The sequence below is a fragment of the Hydra vulgaris genome, chromosome 07, assembly GCF_038396675.1.
Source record: "Hydra vulgaris chromosome 07, alternate assembly HydraT2T_AEP".
NCBI classification, from domain to species: Eukaryota; Metazoa; Cnidaria; class Hydrozoa; order Anthoathecata; family Hydridae; genus Hydra; species Hydra vulgaris.
Genome location: NC_088926.1, coordinates 28,808,787 through 28,829,306, shown reverse-complemented (window position 1 = coordinate 28,829,306; position 20,520 = coordinate 28,808,787). Strand labels below are relative to the sequence as shown.

Genomic DNA, 20,520 nt, shown 5'->3' with positions numbered 1-20,520 from the left:
TTTAAAAAAATGTAACCTTGTTACCAAATAAACAGTTGAGAAAATTTGAGAAATTATTATTAAACTTCATTCTACTTGTTTTTTGTTTGTATTTTTACATTGTGTTTTGCCTATTTAAATTAAGTCAGACGTTTTGAGCATTGATCACATTCTTTCTTACAATTAGAATTAATTAACATCAATTACATAACTAGAATGAGTTATAAAGTATATAATTATTGTAAAAGTTCATTAATTTAAAAATGTGTAAAAAAAGTATAATGAACTATCTATATTTATTATATGTTATCTATCTTATCTTATCACTATTATACTAGCATATTATTATGTAGCTCCTAATGACCTACCAGGAAATATTAGATATGTTAAAGCGAGGTTTATTAACCAAGGACAACAAATTATTCAAATATTTCCTGATCGTGGAGCTAAGAAAACCTCAGGGTATTCAATTATGCCTAAAACATCTACTTTGCTTGAGTTTGTGTTACGTGAAGGGCCTCTTCCATAGGAAGGAGATTTTACACTTAAGAAAAATGATTCAGGTGAAGTGATCCAATATAATGGAAAAAACTTTGTTCATGTTGGCGCATCCTGATGATTCGGAGTTTTGGCTGAAATTGTTATTGGCAATGGTTTGAATTTTTTTGTTTACAACATTAATTTTTAATATTTTTGATATATATTATAACTTATATTAACCCTTTCAGTCCCAGACAAAAAACAAATGGTTGTAAGTGAAATGTTCTTATTGATTTAAAAAGCTATACAATAAAAACCAGTTGTCAGAATGTCACAAATGTCTTGTTTTTTTTTGTCTGAAAAATGGCACCCAAACTATTTTTTTTTAGATCTAACTTTAGTTTTGCTTATTATGCTGTTTTTGGTGTTCGTCACATTTACTTACAAATGTAATGACCTGCATAGCGTGTTCACCCGGAAGGGTTAAGTAAAATATATATAACTTTAATTAAAACCACTTTAATGCACCTATCCAACTTAAATTCTACCTTGCGCGGCAGGGACTGAACTCTAATTGTGTGGGTAAAAAGTCCAAAAAACTTCATAAATATCTGTATTTGAATTAGTGTTTATTTGTATTTATTCCATCTTTTGAATTCAACACGATGGGTAACAGAGGTAACTGTGCAGTAATAGGGTATTTGAATAGCCATTATTAACTTTTTAAGTTGAAACAAGAATGTAATGTTAATGAAGGTTTGAAAAAAGAACAATGTGGTTATAATGGTCCTTTCAATCTTTACTGTTTTCCAAGTTCTTTAAGAAATTCTAGAGAATGAGATAAGTGGAAAATTTTATTAAAAAAAAGAGAAGGTAAAAATAAGAAAAAATCGAATCCATGCGACAGTGATCGTGTTTGTTCGATGCATTTTGTAGATGAAACCCACGCATTGTTTTTATACTGCTTTAAGTATGGGATATAGTTTACTAACATTAAGCCAAGAAAAAGTTTATATAAACATCCAAAATTGAACTTTTTAAATTTGAAAAAGTATTAGACAGAATAAGTTATGACACAAGAAATAATACAACTGATAATAATACCAATAAATTAAGTAATAATAATGATAATACAATTTACTTACCACCGCCAAGGCTGTGAACATTCATATGCTTAGCCAGTCATGAAATGAAGGATGTAATTAGTTGCCTTTTTGATTGGAATCTCTTGTTAAAAAAAGTTAATTTCTTGTATATATCCTTGAAAAGAATACGAAAACAAGTTAATAAACTAAGAAATAATTGATTTTTTCATGCAAAATAAAAAGTCAAAACAGACAAAAAATGAACTTTTATATATCTTCTTACTTATTATACCATTTCTTCAAAAAGTTAGTTACTGTGAAGACCAAAACGTGTTCAGAATACTAGAAATCGGAGATTTCAGTCAACTAAATATAGAAAACTTTCTCATTCGCCACAATTTTTTTAAACTTTTGTGCGACTTTTTAACACTTGTGCAACTTCTTAATGAAGACCTTGCAGAACGATTGAAATTTCTCCTACTACTTCCTCTAACCACATGGATTAAACTTAAAAGCAGTGTGTTAGGTAGTGCTCTTATTGTATGGTCCACGTGAAGCCATTTAGGGACAATTTGCCTAGAGTGTTTAAGAATGCAGGGTATTACAAGTGTTGTGTGATTATTGATTGTGCTGAAAGTTTTTATTGAACAACTCAAGTCTCTTTAGACACAAGCCTCAGCTTGGTTCTTATTATAAATAACACAATACATTTAAGTTTCTTGTTGGAATTTTGCCTAGTGGTTTTATCACTTTTTTATCTGATTGTTATGGTGGAGATGTCTTCAAGGCTTTATAACAAAAGACAGTGGTTTTTATGATTTGTTAGAGCGTGACGATGAAGTCATGGCATATTGTGGATTTCAAATTCAGGTAACAACTTTTTTTAGATTTTGTACTTTAAACAAACGCCCAAAAGTCAAATGAATGCATCTGAATGTAAACTAAAAAAAATAGCTAACTTAAGAATACATGTTGAAAATATTATAGAATGAAAATGTATAGAATTTTAATAAATGTTTTTCCTCTAACAATGTTGTGTCATGTTGATGATATTGTGAGGGTTTGTGCTGTACTCTGTAACTTGAAACCTGTATTTGTCAATAATTCAAGAGATGGAAGTATAAAGCCTTAAAGTTGTTAAATAATAGTATACAAGGAATAATGTGTTAGCACAGGAATTTGTGCTAATACCTTTCAAAACTAAAGCTTCTCATTTTGTACAAAATTTATTTAATTCTTGGCTTTATATTAGCAATGGTAGGTGTTCATTGTACACAAAATGAAATATTACACAGTCACTGTCGCATGGATTCCATTTTTTCTTATTTTTACCTTCCCTTTTTAATAAAATTTTTCACTTTTCTCTTTGTCTATAATTTTTTTTAAAGAACTTGGAAAACAGTAAAGATTGAATGGAAGATTACAATTTACATTGATTCTTTTCATACCTTCATGAACATTACATCCTTGTATTTGTATATTCTGATACATTACATCCTTGTATTTGTATATTGTATACATTACATCCTTGTATTTGTATATTTTCCGAAAAAGGCTAATAAGTTTGGTATGCGTTTTTTACCCCCAGCAAGTCTATAGTTAAAGATCCTTCCTCTGCCTTTTCAGAGCAGGCTAACACTGATAGTAACTATTTTGTTAAGTTATTATGCGCGTTTTGCTTTTATTAGATAAACTACTGTTTTATTTTGATAATTTAAAATGTTTATAACTTGTTAGTGGTCATGACCACCTAGGTTTCCATTTTAAATAGGATTTAGAAATATTATTTCTCAGGGTCGGAACATAGATTACGTATGTCTGGAAGGGAGTGTCCTAAGCTAAGTAATTTGCATGCGTGGGGTGGGTGATGTTCAACAAGTGTATGTATGCAAACTCAAAAAATTGAGGTGGCAGTTCATGTTCACTTGCCGATTAGTAAACCATCGCCTACATTCATGGCCTGCTAAGGTTATAAATATTGAACAGCACAAAAGTAGTGATCACATTTGCGAGCGCTAAATGGAAAAACAGTACAAAATTAATTCTAAATAAATTAATATTCATGTTAACTTATATCTAGAAATAAAACTTACTAATGTTTCAAGTTATAATAATATTAGGACCATGTGTGGGAGGGGAGGTGTATGAAAATGTCATTAAAGTGTCTGATAAAGATACTTTACAAAAAATTGCAATGATTGAAGCCTGGGAACAAAAAAGACCTAAAAAATTGCCCTTAAAATTAAAGAGCAACAGTTTTGCTTCCCTAGCCCCTTTCTGACCCAGCACTAACAATTATACGTAATTAACTAAGAAAAAATTTTTACTTTGCGTTGAATTATTTTCCTAATAATATATCATGCTTACGATTCATAGGAAAAAATTTTTTATTATGCCATAATTTCCACTTTAAACAGTTATAATTAACGAACCATAGAGGCTGTATCGTGAAATATTTTAGTGAGGGGGGGGAATCATTTTTCAAAAAGAGGCTCTTTATAGTAGCAAATAAATATATTGCTTGATCTTTATAACAAAGTTTACTTGATACAGAGGACAAATGGTAGAAGGAGAGGGCTACAAGAAGGGGGCGTTGCGTCTTTCCGCCTCAATGTGAGGACTGAAATTGGACAATCCCAGAATTTCGGTAGTATAAAAAAGGGACAGTCATATAATTTTGACATAGTTGTCACTTTTATCGTTGAAGGGAGGGCTGAAATGCAAATTAAGGGAGCTAAGGTACTCAAATTAGAATTTGAATAGAAAAAAACAGAAATTTGAGAAATGTATTCCATAATATATGCCATATATTGTAACAGTGGAAGTCTGGCATGTACTAAATACTATTGTGGCAGTTAAAATAACTTAATAATAAATATCAAAAAAATATTTTAACTAACAATGTTAAATGCAGTGATCAGTTATCTTATATGGCGTGAAGAGGACAGTATTAAACAATGGCCAATGGTTTTCCCAACCATTCTCGCTTTCAAACATTCACAACGTATTAATGACACAAGCCATAAAATTTGGTTGGTTATAAGTTGAATACTTATGTCTTTGGCAGTATGCATAACAGCTTTAATCCAATTTCTAATTAGTGTTGAAATAAAAATTGTGCTCAAATAGTATTTATAGTAATAGTCTATAAATTTACACTTGATTTCTTCCCATTGTTGAAATTTTATATGTTCAATAAAATTTCCACACCATAAAATATGAGTGATGCCTTGTAACAGCCTGTTTGTACAAGGCATTGCATATAATATGGATGATTTTTGTTTAAGAAATATCAACATCATTTTTAATCAAATATGGAAGTTTTATGATCAGTGCATGTCTTGTAGTTAAATGCCCAAAATTGGGCATTTAACTTCAAGACATGCAGGTGAACAACAAAAACAAAGTACAACTTAGGACTACCACCAATGAAGGGAATATTGATCAAAAATAACTCACAATCATGCATTGCTACAACTTCTATGATTGATTTTCAAAATTTCATAAAAACAGTTATCTTTCAAAAACCAGTATTTGTTATTATTTTGTCCTTTGGTCGACTGCTCAATTACTTCAATATTTTTTAAGCGTCATATGAAGTTTTATATTTTTTTCAAGTGATATCTTTTGACTTACCAGTATATCATTAAATATTATTAGATTTGATTTGAACACTAATGTTGTTTACTACTTCAGAAGTTAATATCTGGTTTCGGGACAGCACTAAAAATGGTGCATGCATTTCTTTTAGTGGATTGCAACATCCTGAAGATTAAGTTTAGTAGAATAATTAGAAATTGGATTAAATTTAGGCAACTGTCTACAAATGGTCTTTTTTTTTTTTTTAAATGTTGAGAAAAATTTTCTCTGCTAAAATCTAGATTTTCAATTTTAACAGGAAACGTCTTTTCAATTTGGAAGCCATTGGTTTTGAAGCGACTGCAACCTGGATTTGTTAAGCCCATTCTTACAGCATCTTCAATTCTAAAATTGCTGCAGCAACATGGTTACATGTTTGGCTCATTCTGCCATACATGTACAGTGACAAGATCGGATTTTTGCATTTTCTTTTTGAGCACCCAACCACAGTTTATGGCTTGCAACATTAAATGATGTTGTGAATGTCTGCATTCACCTTTTATTGCGCAAAATCCACTTATACAGTGATATAAGAGTTTTTGAAGTACAGCCTGTTTTATAAAAACTAAAAAGTCTTTGAATTTTTATAATCATTTAAGGCATTGCTGCCTAATTCAGATGGGTGAAAAATCAAATAGTTAAAAATATCTGGATACAAAACCATTGGCCATTGTTTAATACTGTCCTCTTCAGGTAACCAACCATATAATAAGATAAACGGATATCACTGCATTTTATCATTGTTAATTAAAGCTTTTTTTTTTTATATTCATTTTTATGTTCTTCAACTGCCTCGAGCAGTTAGAGGAGGTCAATACAAAGTTTTCCATTGCAGAAAAAATACGAGTTAAGTTGTGAAGTAGTTTAAGTACTGCTTTAACTCATAAACTTTCATTTTATTAATTAAATCCATTATGAGTTTAGTTAATATAAAATGATCTAAACAAAAGAAAGCTCAATGTTTGCTTAAAAATTCTTTGTAATTGAAAAGTTTATTTTTTATTTTACCCACACAATTTGGATCCAGACCTCAATATTCCTATGTGTTTTTTCCAATTGGATAGATGTATTGCCCATGGTTTCATAATACTTTTTCTTTTCAAGTTTAAGCTAATTTATAATTGGTTTTTTAATTTATAATTGCTTTTTTAATTTACAGTTGCCTTATTAATTTATAATTGCCTTTTTAATTTATAATTGTTTTTAATTAATCTATCAGGTACAAAGTCCTTCCCTAAATAAAGAGGTTTTGAAATTTATTTCTGCATATCATTTAAATGTCAGTTTTGATTAAATTTGATATCTGTTAATTAGTTTCTGTTCTTTATTGAAAAAGAAGAAAGTATTTTCATAGTTGACTATTTAAAGATTTTTATTGACTGCCATGTTTATTTGGAAGACATTATTTGAAAATAAGACTTTAATTATAGTTTTAAAAATGTGATATTTTCAAAATTATAATTATAATATGTAACTATAGTAAGTAGAATAATAATAAATTAAGAATTAATATATAGCTATAATTATTATTAAAAAATACTACATAATCTTATAACAACTAATTTTAATAATTTTAGGATGCTTAATTAAATGTGAGAATTTTTTTAATCAGTGAAATCGATTATTGTTTTTTATTTGGCATATTTTGCATCTTATACAAGTTTTGTTAATAAGTTATGCTAAAAAAAAGCTGTTTTAGTCTTATAAGTTAAAAACAGATGAATTACAAGGGTGTCCAAGTTTTAAGGTATCCCCCATTTTTATGTCTCACTTCTATTTTCATGAATACTGCATAAACTTCAAATTTTATTTTCCATAATGTATAGTCTAATATTTTTTTAGATTTAATTACCAATCTGGTATATTCAACTCAAGGTATTACACTAGAGACCATTTACTAGTACTTAAAATAAAATCCTTTTGAATAACACACTTGTTCATGGTGTATCTGTGTCTTCATTTGCTCCTGATAAAAATTGTCTCTGTTGAATCTATGGATAAGTATCATTCTGCCGCCTTTGTTAGTCAAAGTAACCAAGAGAAACCAGAAAACACTCCTTTAGAAAGTGAAATATCAAATGAAGTATTGAATAATAATACTTCATTAACTCAATTAAATGTTTTTGTAGACTCAAATAATAACGCAAGTTCTGGTAATGAAAAATTGCAGAATAGAAGATAAAATAAAGTTGGAGAAAAATTACAATGGATTTGTATAATAGTACCCAACTTCAAATTAAAAATGAAACTGAAATAAAAAATTATACTATTGAAACACCTGTTTTTATTAATTTAAATAATTCTGTTTTTAATAAAATTTGGCAATTGAGTGATAATACTACAAGTCCAATTCAGAGCAACATTACACTGTGTAAAACATGCAAACAAGATGAAGTCACCATTTCAAATGAGCAAGTAACAAATGTTGAAACTATGCTTAATGGCTTAAGATTTTGAGTGCTATTAAGGGATCTATTAACATATCTCTAAGTAATGTAACTAACTTATATGAAAATAATGTTGACTGCAGTGAGCCTACAACTAATGGAAATAATAAATGCAATAATATATCAACCACATTAAATACAGTATCTACAGCAGCATCAACTACAGCTAACAGACAACTACAATGATACCAACGACAACTCAAACTACAACCTTGATGACTACAACATCACTAACTACAACATCACCAACTACAACATCATTAACTACAACAACATCATTAACTACAACTACATCACCAACTAAACCATCACCAACTACAACACCATCATCAACTACAACAACATCACCAACTACAACAACATCACACTTATAACAACATCACCAACAACATCATCCTTATATACTACAACTTTTCCACCTCCAACAACAACAACTTCAACTTCTTTATTTATGACAACTCAACTCTTGGATAAATTCTTGTGGGATGCAATAAAATCCTTCCAACTTTCAACATCAGCTCCAACTTACAATATTTTTTGGACTCCTCCAATTCAGTTACCTTTATACAAAGATTCACATTGGACATTTAAGTATGTAGAAACACCAAAGCCTCCCTAGTGCAGGATGCTTTAAGTATGGAGATCTGGAAATATGCTCAACAACCCCACAAACTTCAACATCTTCAACAACAACCATCATAACAACTTCTGCTCCTGTAACTTCCACTCCATCTACAACATTTCGAGAAGAAATCTTCACGGCCCGGCCCCTTTGATAACAAAATATATTACTAATCCTTCTCCTACTGTAAAAGTTACCAACACCACAACAGAGTCAACAAAGGCTACAAAATCAGCTGTCAAATTTTCAAGTAATAACTGCATTTGCAGACCTATTACAGCTTTTATTTTACCGTGTTGCTTACAATTAGTAAGAATGCACATGCAATGGATATCAATCAGGAAAACCTTGTTTTTACCCAAATTGTGTAGGGCAGGTTTATGCCAAACAGGGACTATGTTACTAACTCCAAATATAAATGGTCAATATAATGTTATGCAAAGTCCTGTTACTTCATTTAATGGTGTCAAAGGGTAGATCTGCATCACAAACTAATATGAAGCAGCAACAAAATTTATTGGAACTTATTATAAACAACAACAAAAGCAGCAGTTAGTTACATCTTTACAACAACGTCAATCCAAAGTGATCACTGTATAATGGAGCAAATTTGCTCAAGAAGCCATCAGAAAAACAAGTAAATGTTTTGTCTCAACCACTAGCACCAAGTGCGTATCAGTCGCCATTTTATCAAAACAGAAATTTTCCTAATTATCTTCATATGTTTGACAAAGTGTGCCTCAACCACAAAATATTTTATTCATTAATGAATTCCAAGTTACAAATCTGTTACTTACTACTTTTATAATCAGCCCCAGTTGCTAGTGACCAAAGCAGTTTATACAATCAAAAATATTATAACAACATGCAAAGTTTCAATGGATATCCTAGACAGTGAATTCTTTCGGAGACATTGGACCCTCAAGTAGTCAACTGGAAAAGTCAATATATAAAAGCACGCTCTTAGAATGGGTACATCATGAATCTACATTCAACATATGAAAACCTAAATGAAGAACAAGAGACTGAGTTGAACAAGTATTTCAAATTAACTCCTAACAAACTCTGGAGGAATTCTATGATTATTACTCTTGGTGAAGACTTTGCAATGAGACTGTAGCAACACTAGCACAAAGAATGTTTTTGTTATACTTTTTTATATTTTTTTGTTTATTATTATTATTACTGTTATTATTATTATTATTATTATTGTTATATAAAATATTTTTTAAATTTTTGTTTTGATATAATGGTTTCATCTTGAATTTCTTTTAGCTATTTTTAAGTCACTGGTGTATGTTATTTTTGTTAATTATAATTAGGTTGGTCAGATAAACATTGGACAAGTTATGGCGCAAAGAGACATTTTCAGGTTATGGTGGAAAGACCATACTATTGAGATATATTGAAGGAAATAGCATTACTTCAGCACCTGAACTTGAGGCTAATGGAGTTATTAAGAAATGGCAAGGTGGATTAAAAATTTGATGGAAAAACATCTTGGATTAATGCTACAAAAATAGTATGTAAGTTATGAATCATAAGTTGTTATATAATTGAGTTTGTATATATATATATATATATATATATATATATATATATATATATATATATATATATATATATTTGAATTATGACTTCTTGGTATCCCTAATTTCCTCTTTAAAATAGGTGAACTTTAATTTGAAAGTAACTTAAAATTAATTGGTCTCGCTCCTTTTTCCACTCTGTGATGTGTGTGTGTGCCTATATATATATATATATATATATATATATATATATATATATATATATATATATATATATATATATATATATATATATATATATATATATATATATATATATATATATATATATATATATATATATATATATATATATATATATATATATATATATATATATATATAGAGAGAGAGAGAGAGAGAGAGAGAGAGAGAGAAAGAATAAAACCAATATATTTAACACAAATATATTTCAAATTAAACTTATTTAAAAAACTAAAAACACTTTTTTTTTTCAAGTTATTAAGTGCAATTTTCCAGCAGGCACAGAAAGTCCGCTTGATGTCTTAAGGATGTCCTACGGACTTGTAACGTTCATTAGATGTTGTATAGAAGTCCCACGGACATCTGTACTCACTTGCTTTGTATTTTTTAATGATATTTATAAAGCATTTTTAAATACTGTTTTTGATAAAACTCAAACATCACATCTCTATGATGATAAATGCTTGATACTAATGCCAGAGAACTTTTAAATGATCAAATAGACTGATAATGAGATACAAAAAATTTTAAATTATTTAGTTATAAATCCAATTTTATAGTTCTTAAAAAACAAAGACTTGTTCAACATGTTATTAGATGTTCTCAATTGACTTCATTGTACCTTGGCTAGAGGGCAGAAAAGTTTGTCATCTGAAGTTGCATCATGTATGACCAACCAGGACTATGCTACTTGAATGCACATGTATAATGGATCAAATGTATAAGTATACATAGAGGTGCCTGGTTTCATTAGGTCCTTATTTTATTAAACATATTTTGAAATATATTTTTACTAAAAACCAGACTTTTATGTGGCCTCAACAATTCACACTAATGCATTAACAAGGTCACCTTTCATACCCAATGTGGCATGCTTTATATTTTGATATTTTACAGCTGTTGATAGAATCAGCTTCTTGAAAGGCCAACAAAAAGTTTGGAAAACCAGACTACTACTTTAGAGCCATTAAACCTAGTTTTATAAGCGTGCCCTCACTTGGAATAAGAAGCTACAAAGCCACTACTAAGATAGTATACAAAACTAATGAGTATATTCGGTAGGAGCAATTAATATGGTAGTGATGTAGTGGTAGAGTGCTTGCTTTATAACAACTTCAGAGTTTGATCCCCACCATGTCCCAGACTGTGTTATTGTTTTAGTTTTTATTGTAGTCTTATTGTTATCAGTCTTAAACAAATTATCTTTTCTCAAACAAATTATCTGGTATTAAAAAAATTAATCCCTCTAAATTATATAGTGTCAAGCTACTTATAATTGTTAATTTTAAGAATTTATTTTAATTTTTAAATAATAAAGCTAAAAACATTAAAACGATTAAATTAAAGTCGGTATTTATATAATATTTACAATATTAGTAATATTTACAAAAATAAATATTTAAAATTATATTATTATTTATATTGTTATAATAATATATTTTATAATTATATTTATTATATAAATATAATTTATTTATTAAAATAATAATATTTAAGATAAGTATTATTTTTAAACAAAAAATGTTAAAAAAAAACTAAAAAAATTTTTAAACTAAAAGTTGGTTGATGTGTTTAAAAATATATTTTGGATTTTTATTTATTTATAGCACCATTTCTTTGCAATCCTTCATTGTCTAGAAGATGGATTTGCAATTGGTTTAAAATTAATGTTTGATTCCAGCATTAAACGTTACAAACAACCAACAGATTTTGGATGCAGGTGGCGTCTATGGCAGAGGCCTAACATTGTTTATTGAAAATGGAACATTGTTTTGTATTTTATCATTGCCAGCACAAACATGGCAGGTAAGATTTTGATCAACTTTTTTATTTTTCTGTATATCTATATGACTTTCTCTCTTTTTATCTCATATACACACAGATATGTGTGTGTGTGTCCAACATCATCATGTGCCATCATATTTACTCTTATATTTCCAGTGGTTTATCTTTATTTTTTTTAATCAGTTTTTGACAAGCCATAGCTTTTTATTTTAGACACAAGAACTCTAACTATTGATGAATGGATATATTTGTCAGTTGCTTGGAAGCCCTCAGCTGGTCTTTTAGTGTATATGCAAATGGAGTAAAGGTTGCTGAATCACTATTACCAACTTTAATTAATAACTCAACCTGGCATCTTGTGGTTTCTTGCAAATATAAATCACGATGAAGAGTCTTTCTTTTAATGTACCTTTCTGCTTTTGATATAATGAATACTTAATGAGAGTAGCAAGCAATTAATGGATTATGCACCTCCAATCAAAGGATAATTTTATCATAACGTTTTCAAAGTTGATGGTGATTCATTGACAAACCATCCTAATATTAAAGTTGATGAGCAGTTACTGAAAATCGTGGTGTCTCTGTTTGAAATGGAATGCAAACATTTCTGTATGATACTGGTGACTTTAAAGTTAGACAGTTATTCTGTTAATAAATTACATAAAAACAATGAAGCATAAATAAAATAAAATAAAAATTTATTTCAAAATGATACTATTGTTTTAGACACTTTTGTTATGATGCCAATTTTCAAGTGAGGCCAGCATCACTTAAAAATGGCATCATAACAAAAGTGTCTAAAACAATAGTATCATTTTGAAATAAATTTTTATTTTATTTTATTTATGCTCATATCATTGTTTTTATGTAATTTATTAACATAATAACTGTATTAACCTTTAAAGTCACCAGTATCATACAGAAATGTTTGCATTCCATTTAGAACCAAGACACCACGATTTTCAGTAACTGCTCCATCAACTTTAATATTAGGATGGTTTGTCAATGAATCACCATCAAGACTTGAAAACGTTATGATAAAATTATCCTTTAGAATTGGAGGTGCATAATCCATTAATTGCTTGCTCTCTACATAAGTATTCATTATATCAAAAGCAGAAAGGTACATTAAAAGAAAAGACTCTTCATCGTGATTTATATTTGCGCCAAGAATAATGCCAGCACACAAAGAGTAAGTTGTATTAATTAAAGTTGGTAATAGTGATTCAGCAACTTTTACTCCATTTATATACACTAAAAGACCAGCTAGGGGCTTCCGAAAGCAACTGACAAATATATCCATTCATCAATAGTTAAGTTTGCTTGTGTCTAAAATAAAAAGCTATGGCTTGTCAAAAACTGATTAAAAAAAATAAAGATAAACAGCTGGAAATATAAGAGTAAATATGATGGCACATGAGATGAAATATGAGACACAGTCAACACACACACATATCTGTGTGTATATGAGATAAAAAGAGAGAAAGTCATATAGATATACAGAAAAATAAAAAAGTTGATAGAAATCTTACCTGCCATGTGTTTTGGCTGGCAATGATAAAATACAAAACAATGTTCCATTTTCAATAAACAATGTTAGGCCTCTGCCATCAACGCCACCTGCATCCAAAATATATTTTGGTTGTTTGTAACGTTTAATGCTGGAATCAAACATTAATTTTAAACCAATTGCAAATCCATCTTCTTTAGAGATGAAGGATTGAAAGAAATGGTGCTATAAATAAATAAAAATCCAAAATATATTTTTTAAACACATCAACCAACTTTTAGTTTAAAAATTTTTTTAGTTTTTTTTTAACATTTTTTGTTTAAAAATAATACTTATCTTAAATATTATTATTTTAATAAATAAATTATATTTATATAATAAATATAATTATAAAATATATTATTATAACAATATAAATAATAATATAATTTTAAATATTTATTTTTGTAAATATTACTAATATTGTAAATATTATATAAATACCGACTTAATTTAATCGTTTTAATGTTTTTAGCTTTATTATTTAAAAATTAAAATAAATTCTTAAAATTAAACGTATAAATTGTTTGACACTATATAATTTATTTGAGATAAGATAATTTTTTTAATACCAGATAATTTGTTTGAGAAAAGATAATTTGTTTAAGACTGGATAACAATAAGACTACAAATATAAAAACTTGAAACAAACAAGTTGAGCATGGTACTACAAGGGACATGGTGGGGATCAAACTCTGAACTTCTTGCTTATAAAGCAAGCACTCTACCACTACATCACTACCATATTAATTCTATTACCGAATATACTCATTAGTTTTTGCTTGTACTTCTTGCTTAGTAGTGGCTTTGTAACTCTTTCTTTTATCTCCAAGTGAGGGTACAGCTATAAAACTCAGTTTAATGGCTCTGAGGCTGGCCTGGTAGTCTGGTTTTCCAAACTTTTTGTTAGCTCTTCAAGAAGCTGATTCTATCAACAGCTGTAAAATATCAAAATATAAACAGTGCCACATTGGGTATGAAAGGTGACCTTGTTAATGCATTAGGTGTGAATTGTTGAGGCCACATAAAAGTCTGGTTTTTAGTAAAAATATATTTCAAAATATGTTTAATAAAGTAAGGACCTAATGAAACCAGGCACCTCTATGTATCTTTATACATTTGATCCATTATACATGTGCATTCAAGTAGCATAGTCCTGGTTGGTCATACATGATGCAACTTCAGATGACAAACTTTTTCTGCCCTCTAGCCAAGGTACAATGAAGTCAATTGAGAACATCTCATGACCGTGTTTTTGAACAAGTCTTTGTTTTTTAAGAACTATAAAATTGGATTTATAACTAAATAATTAAAATTTTTTGTATCTCATTATCAGTCTATTTGATCATTTAAAAGTTCTCTGGCATTAGTATCAAGCATTTATCATCATAGAGATGTGATGTCTGAGTTTTATCAACAGTATTTAAATGCTTTATAAATATCATTAAAAAATACAAAGCAAGTGAGTACAGATGTCCGTGGGACTTCATACAACATCTAATGAACGTTACAAGTCCGTAGGACATCCTTAAGACATCAAGCGGACTTTCTGTGCCTGCTGGAAAATTGCACTTAATAACTTGAAAAAAAAAGTGTTTTTAGTTTTTTAAATAAGTTTAATTTGAAATATATTGTGTTATATATTGGTTTTATTCTTTCTCTCTCTCTCTCTCTCTCTCTATATATATATATATATATATATATATATATATATATATATATATATATATATATATATATATATATATATATATATATATATATATATATATATATATATATATATATATATATATATATATATATATATATATATATATATATATATATATATATATATATATATATATAGGCACACACACACACATCACGATAGGAGAGAGAGAAAGAGAAAGAAAAATGAGAAAGAGAACGAGAGAGAATAAAACCAATTAATTTTAAGTTACTTTCAAATTAAAGTTCACCTATTTTTAAAGAGGAAATTAGGGATACCAAGAAGTCATAATTCAAATATATATATATATATATATATATATATATATATATATATATATATATATATATATATATATATACAAACTCAATTATATAACAACTTATGATTCATAACTTTACCATCTATTTTTGTAGCATTAATCCAAGATGTTTTTCCATCAAATTTTAATCCACCTTGCCATTTCTTAATAACTCCATTAGCCTCAAGTTCAGGTGCTGAAATAATGTTATTTCCTTCAATATCTGTCAATAGTATGGTCTTTCCACCATAACCTGAAAATGTCTCTTTTGCGCCATAACTTGTCCAATGTTTATCTGACCAACCTAATTATAATTAACAAAAATAACATACACATGTTTAAAAATAGCTAAAGAAATTCAAGATGAAACCATTATATCAAAACAAAAATTTGAAAAAATATTTTATATAACAATAATAATAATAATAATAATAACAGTAATAATAATAATAAACAAAAAAATATAAAAAAGTATAACAAAAACATACTTTGTGTTAGTGTTGCTACAGTCTCATTGGACAAGTCTTCACCAAGAGTAATAATCATAGAATTCCTCCAGAGTTTGTTAGGAGTTAATTTGAAATACTTGTTCAACTCAGTCTCTTGTTCTTCATTTAGGTTTTCGTGTTTGAATGTAGATTCATGATGTTCACCCATTTCTGAGCGTGCTTTTATATATTGACTTTTCCAGTTGACTACTTGAGGGCTGCCAATGTCTCCGAAAGAATTCACTGTATTTGAAGGATATCCATTGAAACTTTGCATGTTGTTATAATATTTTTGATTGTATAAACTGCTTTGGTCACTAGCAACTGGCTGATTATAAAAGTAGGGATTAGTGACAGGTTTATAAAAAGATTGTAACTTGGAATTCATTAATGAATAAATATTTTGTGGTTGAGGCACACTTTGTGGAGCAGCCATACTGTATTGAAGATAATTAGGAAAATTTCTGTTTTGATAAAATGGCGACTGATACGCACTTGGTTGAGGTTTTAGTGGTTGAGACAAAACATTTACTTGTTTTTCTGATGGCTTGAGCAAATTTGCTCCATTATACAGTGATTGTGGCTTTTGGATTGACGTCAAATAGTTTTGTTGTTGTAAAGATGTAACTAACTGCTGCTTTTGTTGTTGTTTATAATAAGTTGCCAATAAATTTTGTTGCTGCTTCATATTCATTTGTGATGCAAGTGTCATCCCTTCAGCACCATTAAATGAAGTAACAGGACTTTGCATAACATTATATTGACCATTTATATTTGGAGTTAGTAACATAGTCCCTGTTTGACCATAAACCTGCCCTACACAATTTGGGTAAAAACAAGGTTTTCCTGCTATCGATATCCATTTACAGTACCAGAAACAGGAGAATATGCTCCCATTCTTACTAATTGTAAGCAACACGGTAAAATAAAAGCTGTAATAGGTCTGCAAATGCAGTTATTACTTGAAAATTTGACAGCTGATTTTGTAGCCTTTGTTGACTTTGTTGTGGTGTTGGTAACTTTTACAGTAGGAGAAGGATTAGTAATATATTTTGTTATCAAAGGGGGTGGCGGGCGTGTGAAAGATTTTGTCTGTTCTTCTACGAAATGTTGTAGATGGAGTGGAAGTTACAGGAGCAGAAGTTGTTATGATGGTTGTTGTTGAAGATGTTGAAGTTTGTGGGGTTGTTGAGCATATTTCCAGATCTCCATACTTAAAGCATCCTGCACTAGGAGGCTTTGGTGTTTCTACATACTTAAATGTCCAATGTGAATCTTTGTATAAAGGTAACTGATGCGGAGGAGTCCAAAAAATATTGTAAGTTGGAGCTGATGTTGAAAGTTGGAAGGATTTTATTGCATCCCAGGGCGGATATTTTATTGCGGCTTGAGTTGTCATAAATAAAGAAGTTGAAGTTGTTGTTGTTGGAGGTGGAAAAGTTGTAGTTTGTGTTGTTGTGGTTGATGTTGTTGTAGTTGGTGATGTTGTTGTAGTTGGTGATGTTGTTGTAGTTGGTGATGTTGTTGTAGTTGATGATGGTGTTGTAGTTGGTGATGCAGTTGTAGTTGGTGATGTAGTTGTAGTTAATGATGTTGTTGTAGTTAATGATGTTGTAGTTGGTGATGTTGTAGTTAGTGATGTTGTAGTCATCAAGGTTGTAGTTTGAGTTGTCGTTGGTATCATTGTAGTTGTTGTTGTTGTTTTAGCTGTAGTTGATGCTGTTGTAGATACTGTATTTAATGTGGTTGATATATTATTGCATTTATTATTTCCATTAGTTGTAGGCTCACTGCAGTCAACATTATTTTCATATAAGTTAGTTACATTACTTAAGAGTATGTTAATAGATCCTTTAATAGCACGAAAATCTTTAAGCCATTAAGCATAGTTTCAACATTTGTTACTTGCTCATTTGAAATGGTGACTTCATCTTGTTTGCATGTTTTACACAGTGTAATGTTGCTCTGAATTGGACTTGTAGTATTATCACTCAATTGCCAATTTTTATTAAAAACAGAATTATTTAAATTAATAAAAACTTCGTTTGTTTCAATAGTATAATTTTTTATTTCAGTTTCATTTTTAATTTGAAGTTGCGTACTATTATACAAATCCATTTGTAATTTTTCTCCAACTTTATTTTCTGTTATATTCTGCAATTTTTCATTACCAGAACTTGCGTTATTATTTGAGTCTACAAAAACATTTAATTGAGTTAATGAAGTATTATTATTCAATACTTCATTTGATATTTCACTTTCTAAAGGAGTGTTTTCTGGTTTCTCTTGGTTACTTTGACTAACAAAGGCGGCAGAATGATACTTATCCATAGATTCAACAGAGACAATTTTATCAGGAGCAAATGAACTTACAGATACACCATGAACAAGTGTGTTATTCAAAAGGATTTTATTTTCACTGCTGGGGGTATTTAAATCATATTCTGGTGTAATACCTTGAGTTGAATATACCAGATTGGTAATTAAATCTAAAAAAATATTAGACTATACATTATGGAAAATCAAATTTCGTATTTTATGCAGTATTGCTTTAATAAAACACCCAAAAATGGGGGTACCATAAAAATGGGGGATACCTTAAAACTTGAGGTACACCCTTGTAATTCATCTGTTTAACTTATAAGACTAAAACAGCTTTTTTTTAGCATAACTTATTAACAAAACTTGTATAAGATGCAAAATATGCCAAATAAAAAACAATAATCGATTTCACTGATTAAAAAAATTCTCACATTTAATTAAGCATATTAAAATTATTAAAATTAGTTGTTATAAGATTATCTTAGTAGTTTTTAATAATAATTATAGCTATATATTAATTCTTAATTTATTATTATTACTACTTACTATAGTTACATATTATAATTATAATTTTGAAAATATCACATTTTTAAAACTATAATTAAAGTCTTATTTTCAAATAAATGTCTTCCAAATAAACATGGCAGTCAATAAAAATCTTTAAATAGTCAACTATGAAAATACTTTCTTACTTTTCAATAAAAGACAGAAACTAATTAACAGATATCAACTTTAATCAAAACTGACATTTAAATGATATGCAGAAATAAATTTCAAAACCTCTTTATTTAGGAAAGAGCTTTGCCTACCTGATAGATTAATTAAAAAAACAATTATAAATTAAAAAGGCAATTATAAATTAATAAGGCAATTGTAAATTAAAAAAGCAATTATAAATTAAAAAACCAATTATAAATTAGCTTAAACTTGAAGAAAAAGTATTATGAAACCATGGGCAATACATCTAATCCAATTGGAAAAAAACACATAGGAATATTGAGGTCTGGATCCAAATTGTGTGGGTAAAATAAAAATAAACTTTTACGTACAAAGAATTTTTAAGCAAACATTGAGCTTTCCTTTTGTTTAGATCATTTATCCTAAGATAAACTCATAATGGATTTAATTAATAAAATGGAAAGTTTATGAGTTAAAGCAGTATTTGAGCTTTAACTCACAAACTTAACTCGTATTTTTTCTGCAATGGAAAACTTTATTGAGCCTGTACTAACTGCTACCGAGGCAGTTGAAGAACATAAAAATGAATATAAAAAAAAAACTTTTAATTAACAATGATAAAATGCAGTGATCCGTTTATCTTATTATATGGTTGGTTACCTGAAGAGGACAGTATTAAACAATGGCCAATGGTTTTGTATCCAGATATTTTTAACTATTTGATGTTTCACCCATCTGAATTAGGCAGCAATGCCTTAAATGATTATAAAAATTCGAAAGCTTTTAGTTTTTATAAAACAGGCTGGCTTCAAAAACTCTTATATCACTGTATAAGTGAGGAAAATCCATTTTGCGCAATAAAAGGTGAATGCAGACATTCACAACATATTAATGTTGCAAGCCATAAACTGTGGTTGATTATAGAAAAAGAAAATGCAAAAATCCGATCTTGTCACTGTACATGTATGGCAGGAATGAGCCAAACATGTAACCATGTTGCTGCAGCAATATTTAGAATTGAAGATGCTGTAAGAATGGGCTTAACAAATCCAGCTTGCACAATGGCTTCAAACCAATGGCTTCCAAATTGAAAAGACGTTTTACCTGTTAAAATTGAAAATCTAGATTTTAGCAGAGAAAATTTTTCTAACATTTAAAAAAAAAAAGACCATTTGTAGACAGTTTGTATAAGAAATTTAATCCAATTTCTAATTATTCTACTAAACTTAATCTTCAGGATGTTGCAAATGCATTAAAAGAAATAGTGCCTAATTCCATCATTTTTAGTGCTGTCCCGAAACCAGATATTGACTTTAGTTTCAGTAGTAAACAACATTAGTACTTGCCAATCAAATCTAATGACTGTTAATGATATACTGGTAAGTCAAAAGATATATTATCACTTGAAAAAAATATAAAACTTCATATGACGCTTAAAAATATTGAAGTAATTGAGCAGTCGACCAAAGGACAAAATAATAACAAATACTGGTTTTTGAAAGATAACTGTTTGTATGAAATTTTGAAAATCAATCATAAAGGTGTAGCAATGCATGATTGTGAGTTATTTTTAATACAGACATTTTCCTTCATTGGTGGTAGTCCTGACCGTATTGTTACTTGTTTTTGTTGTTCACCTGCATGTCTTGAAGTTAAATG

General features: G+C 28.8%; 2 protein-coding genes across 2 annotated transcripts; one reads left to right on the top strand and one right to left on the bottom strand.

Annotated features, from left to right (window-relative positions):
• Window positions 1–12,559: 12,559 nt before the first annotated feature.
• On the bottom strand, window positions 12,560–13,134 carry LOC136082662 (uncharacterized). Its single transcript, XM_065802080.1, has 2 exons — window positions 12,707–13,134; window positions 12,560–12,606 (listed from the first exon to the last, which is right to left on the bottom strand). Exons 1-2 carry the CDS (start codon window positions 13,110–13,112, stop codon window positions 12,560–12,562), a joined length of 453 nt encoding a protein of 150 aa, XP_065658152.1. The 5' UTR covers window positions 13,113–13,134.
• A 6,341-nt stretch (window positions 13,135–19,475) lies between these two features.
• LOC136082661 (uncharacterized) lies at window positions 19,476–19,952 on the top strand. The gene has a single exon (XM_065802079.1). The coding sequence runs from the start codon at window positions 19,476–19,478 to the stop codon at window positions 19,950–19,952; it is 477 nt and encodes a 158-aa protein (XP_065658151.1).
• Window positions 19,953–20,520: the final 568 nt, after the last annotated feature.

What these genes read in the sequence shown, in the direction of transcription:
- LOC136082662 (XM_065802080.1), bottom strand. Translation starts at nt 13,112, where the DNA reads ATGGATATATTTGTCAGTTGCTTTCGGAAGCCCCTAGCTGGTCTTTTA. An exon ending in TGATACTGGTGACTTTAAAG is followed by an intron (nt 12,607 to 12,706) that starts GTTAATACAGTT and finishes CTATTGTTTTAG; the next exon opens with ACACTTTTGTTATGATGCCA.
- LOC136082661 (XM_065802079.1), top strand. Translation starts at nt 19,476, where the DNA reads ATGATAAAATGCAGTGATCCGTTTATCTTATTATATGGTTGGTTACCT.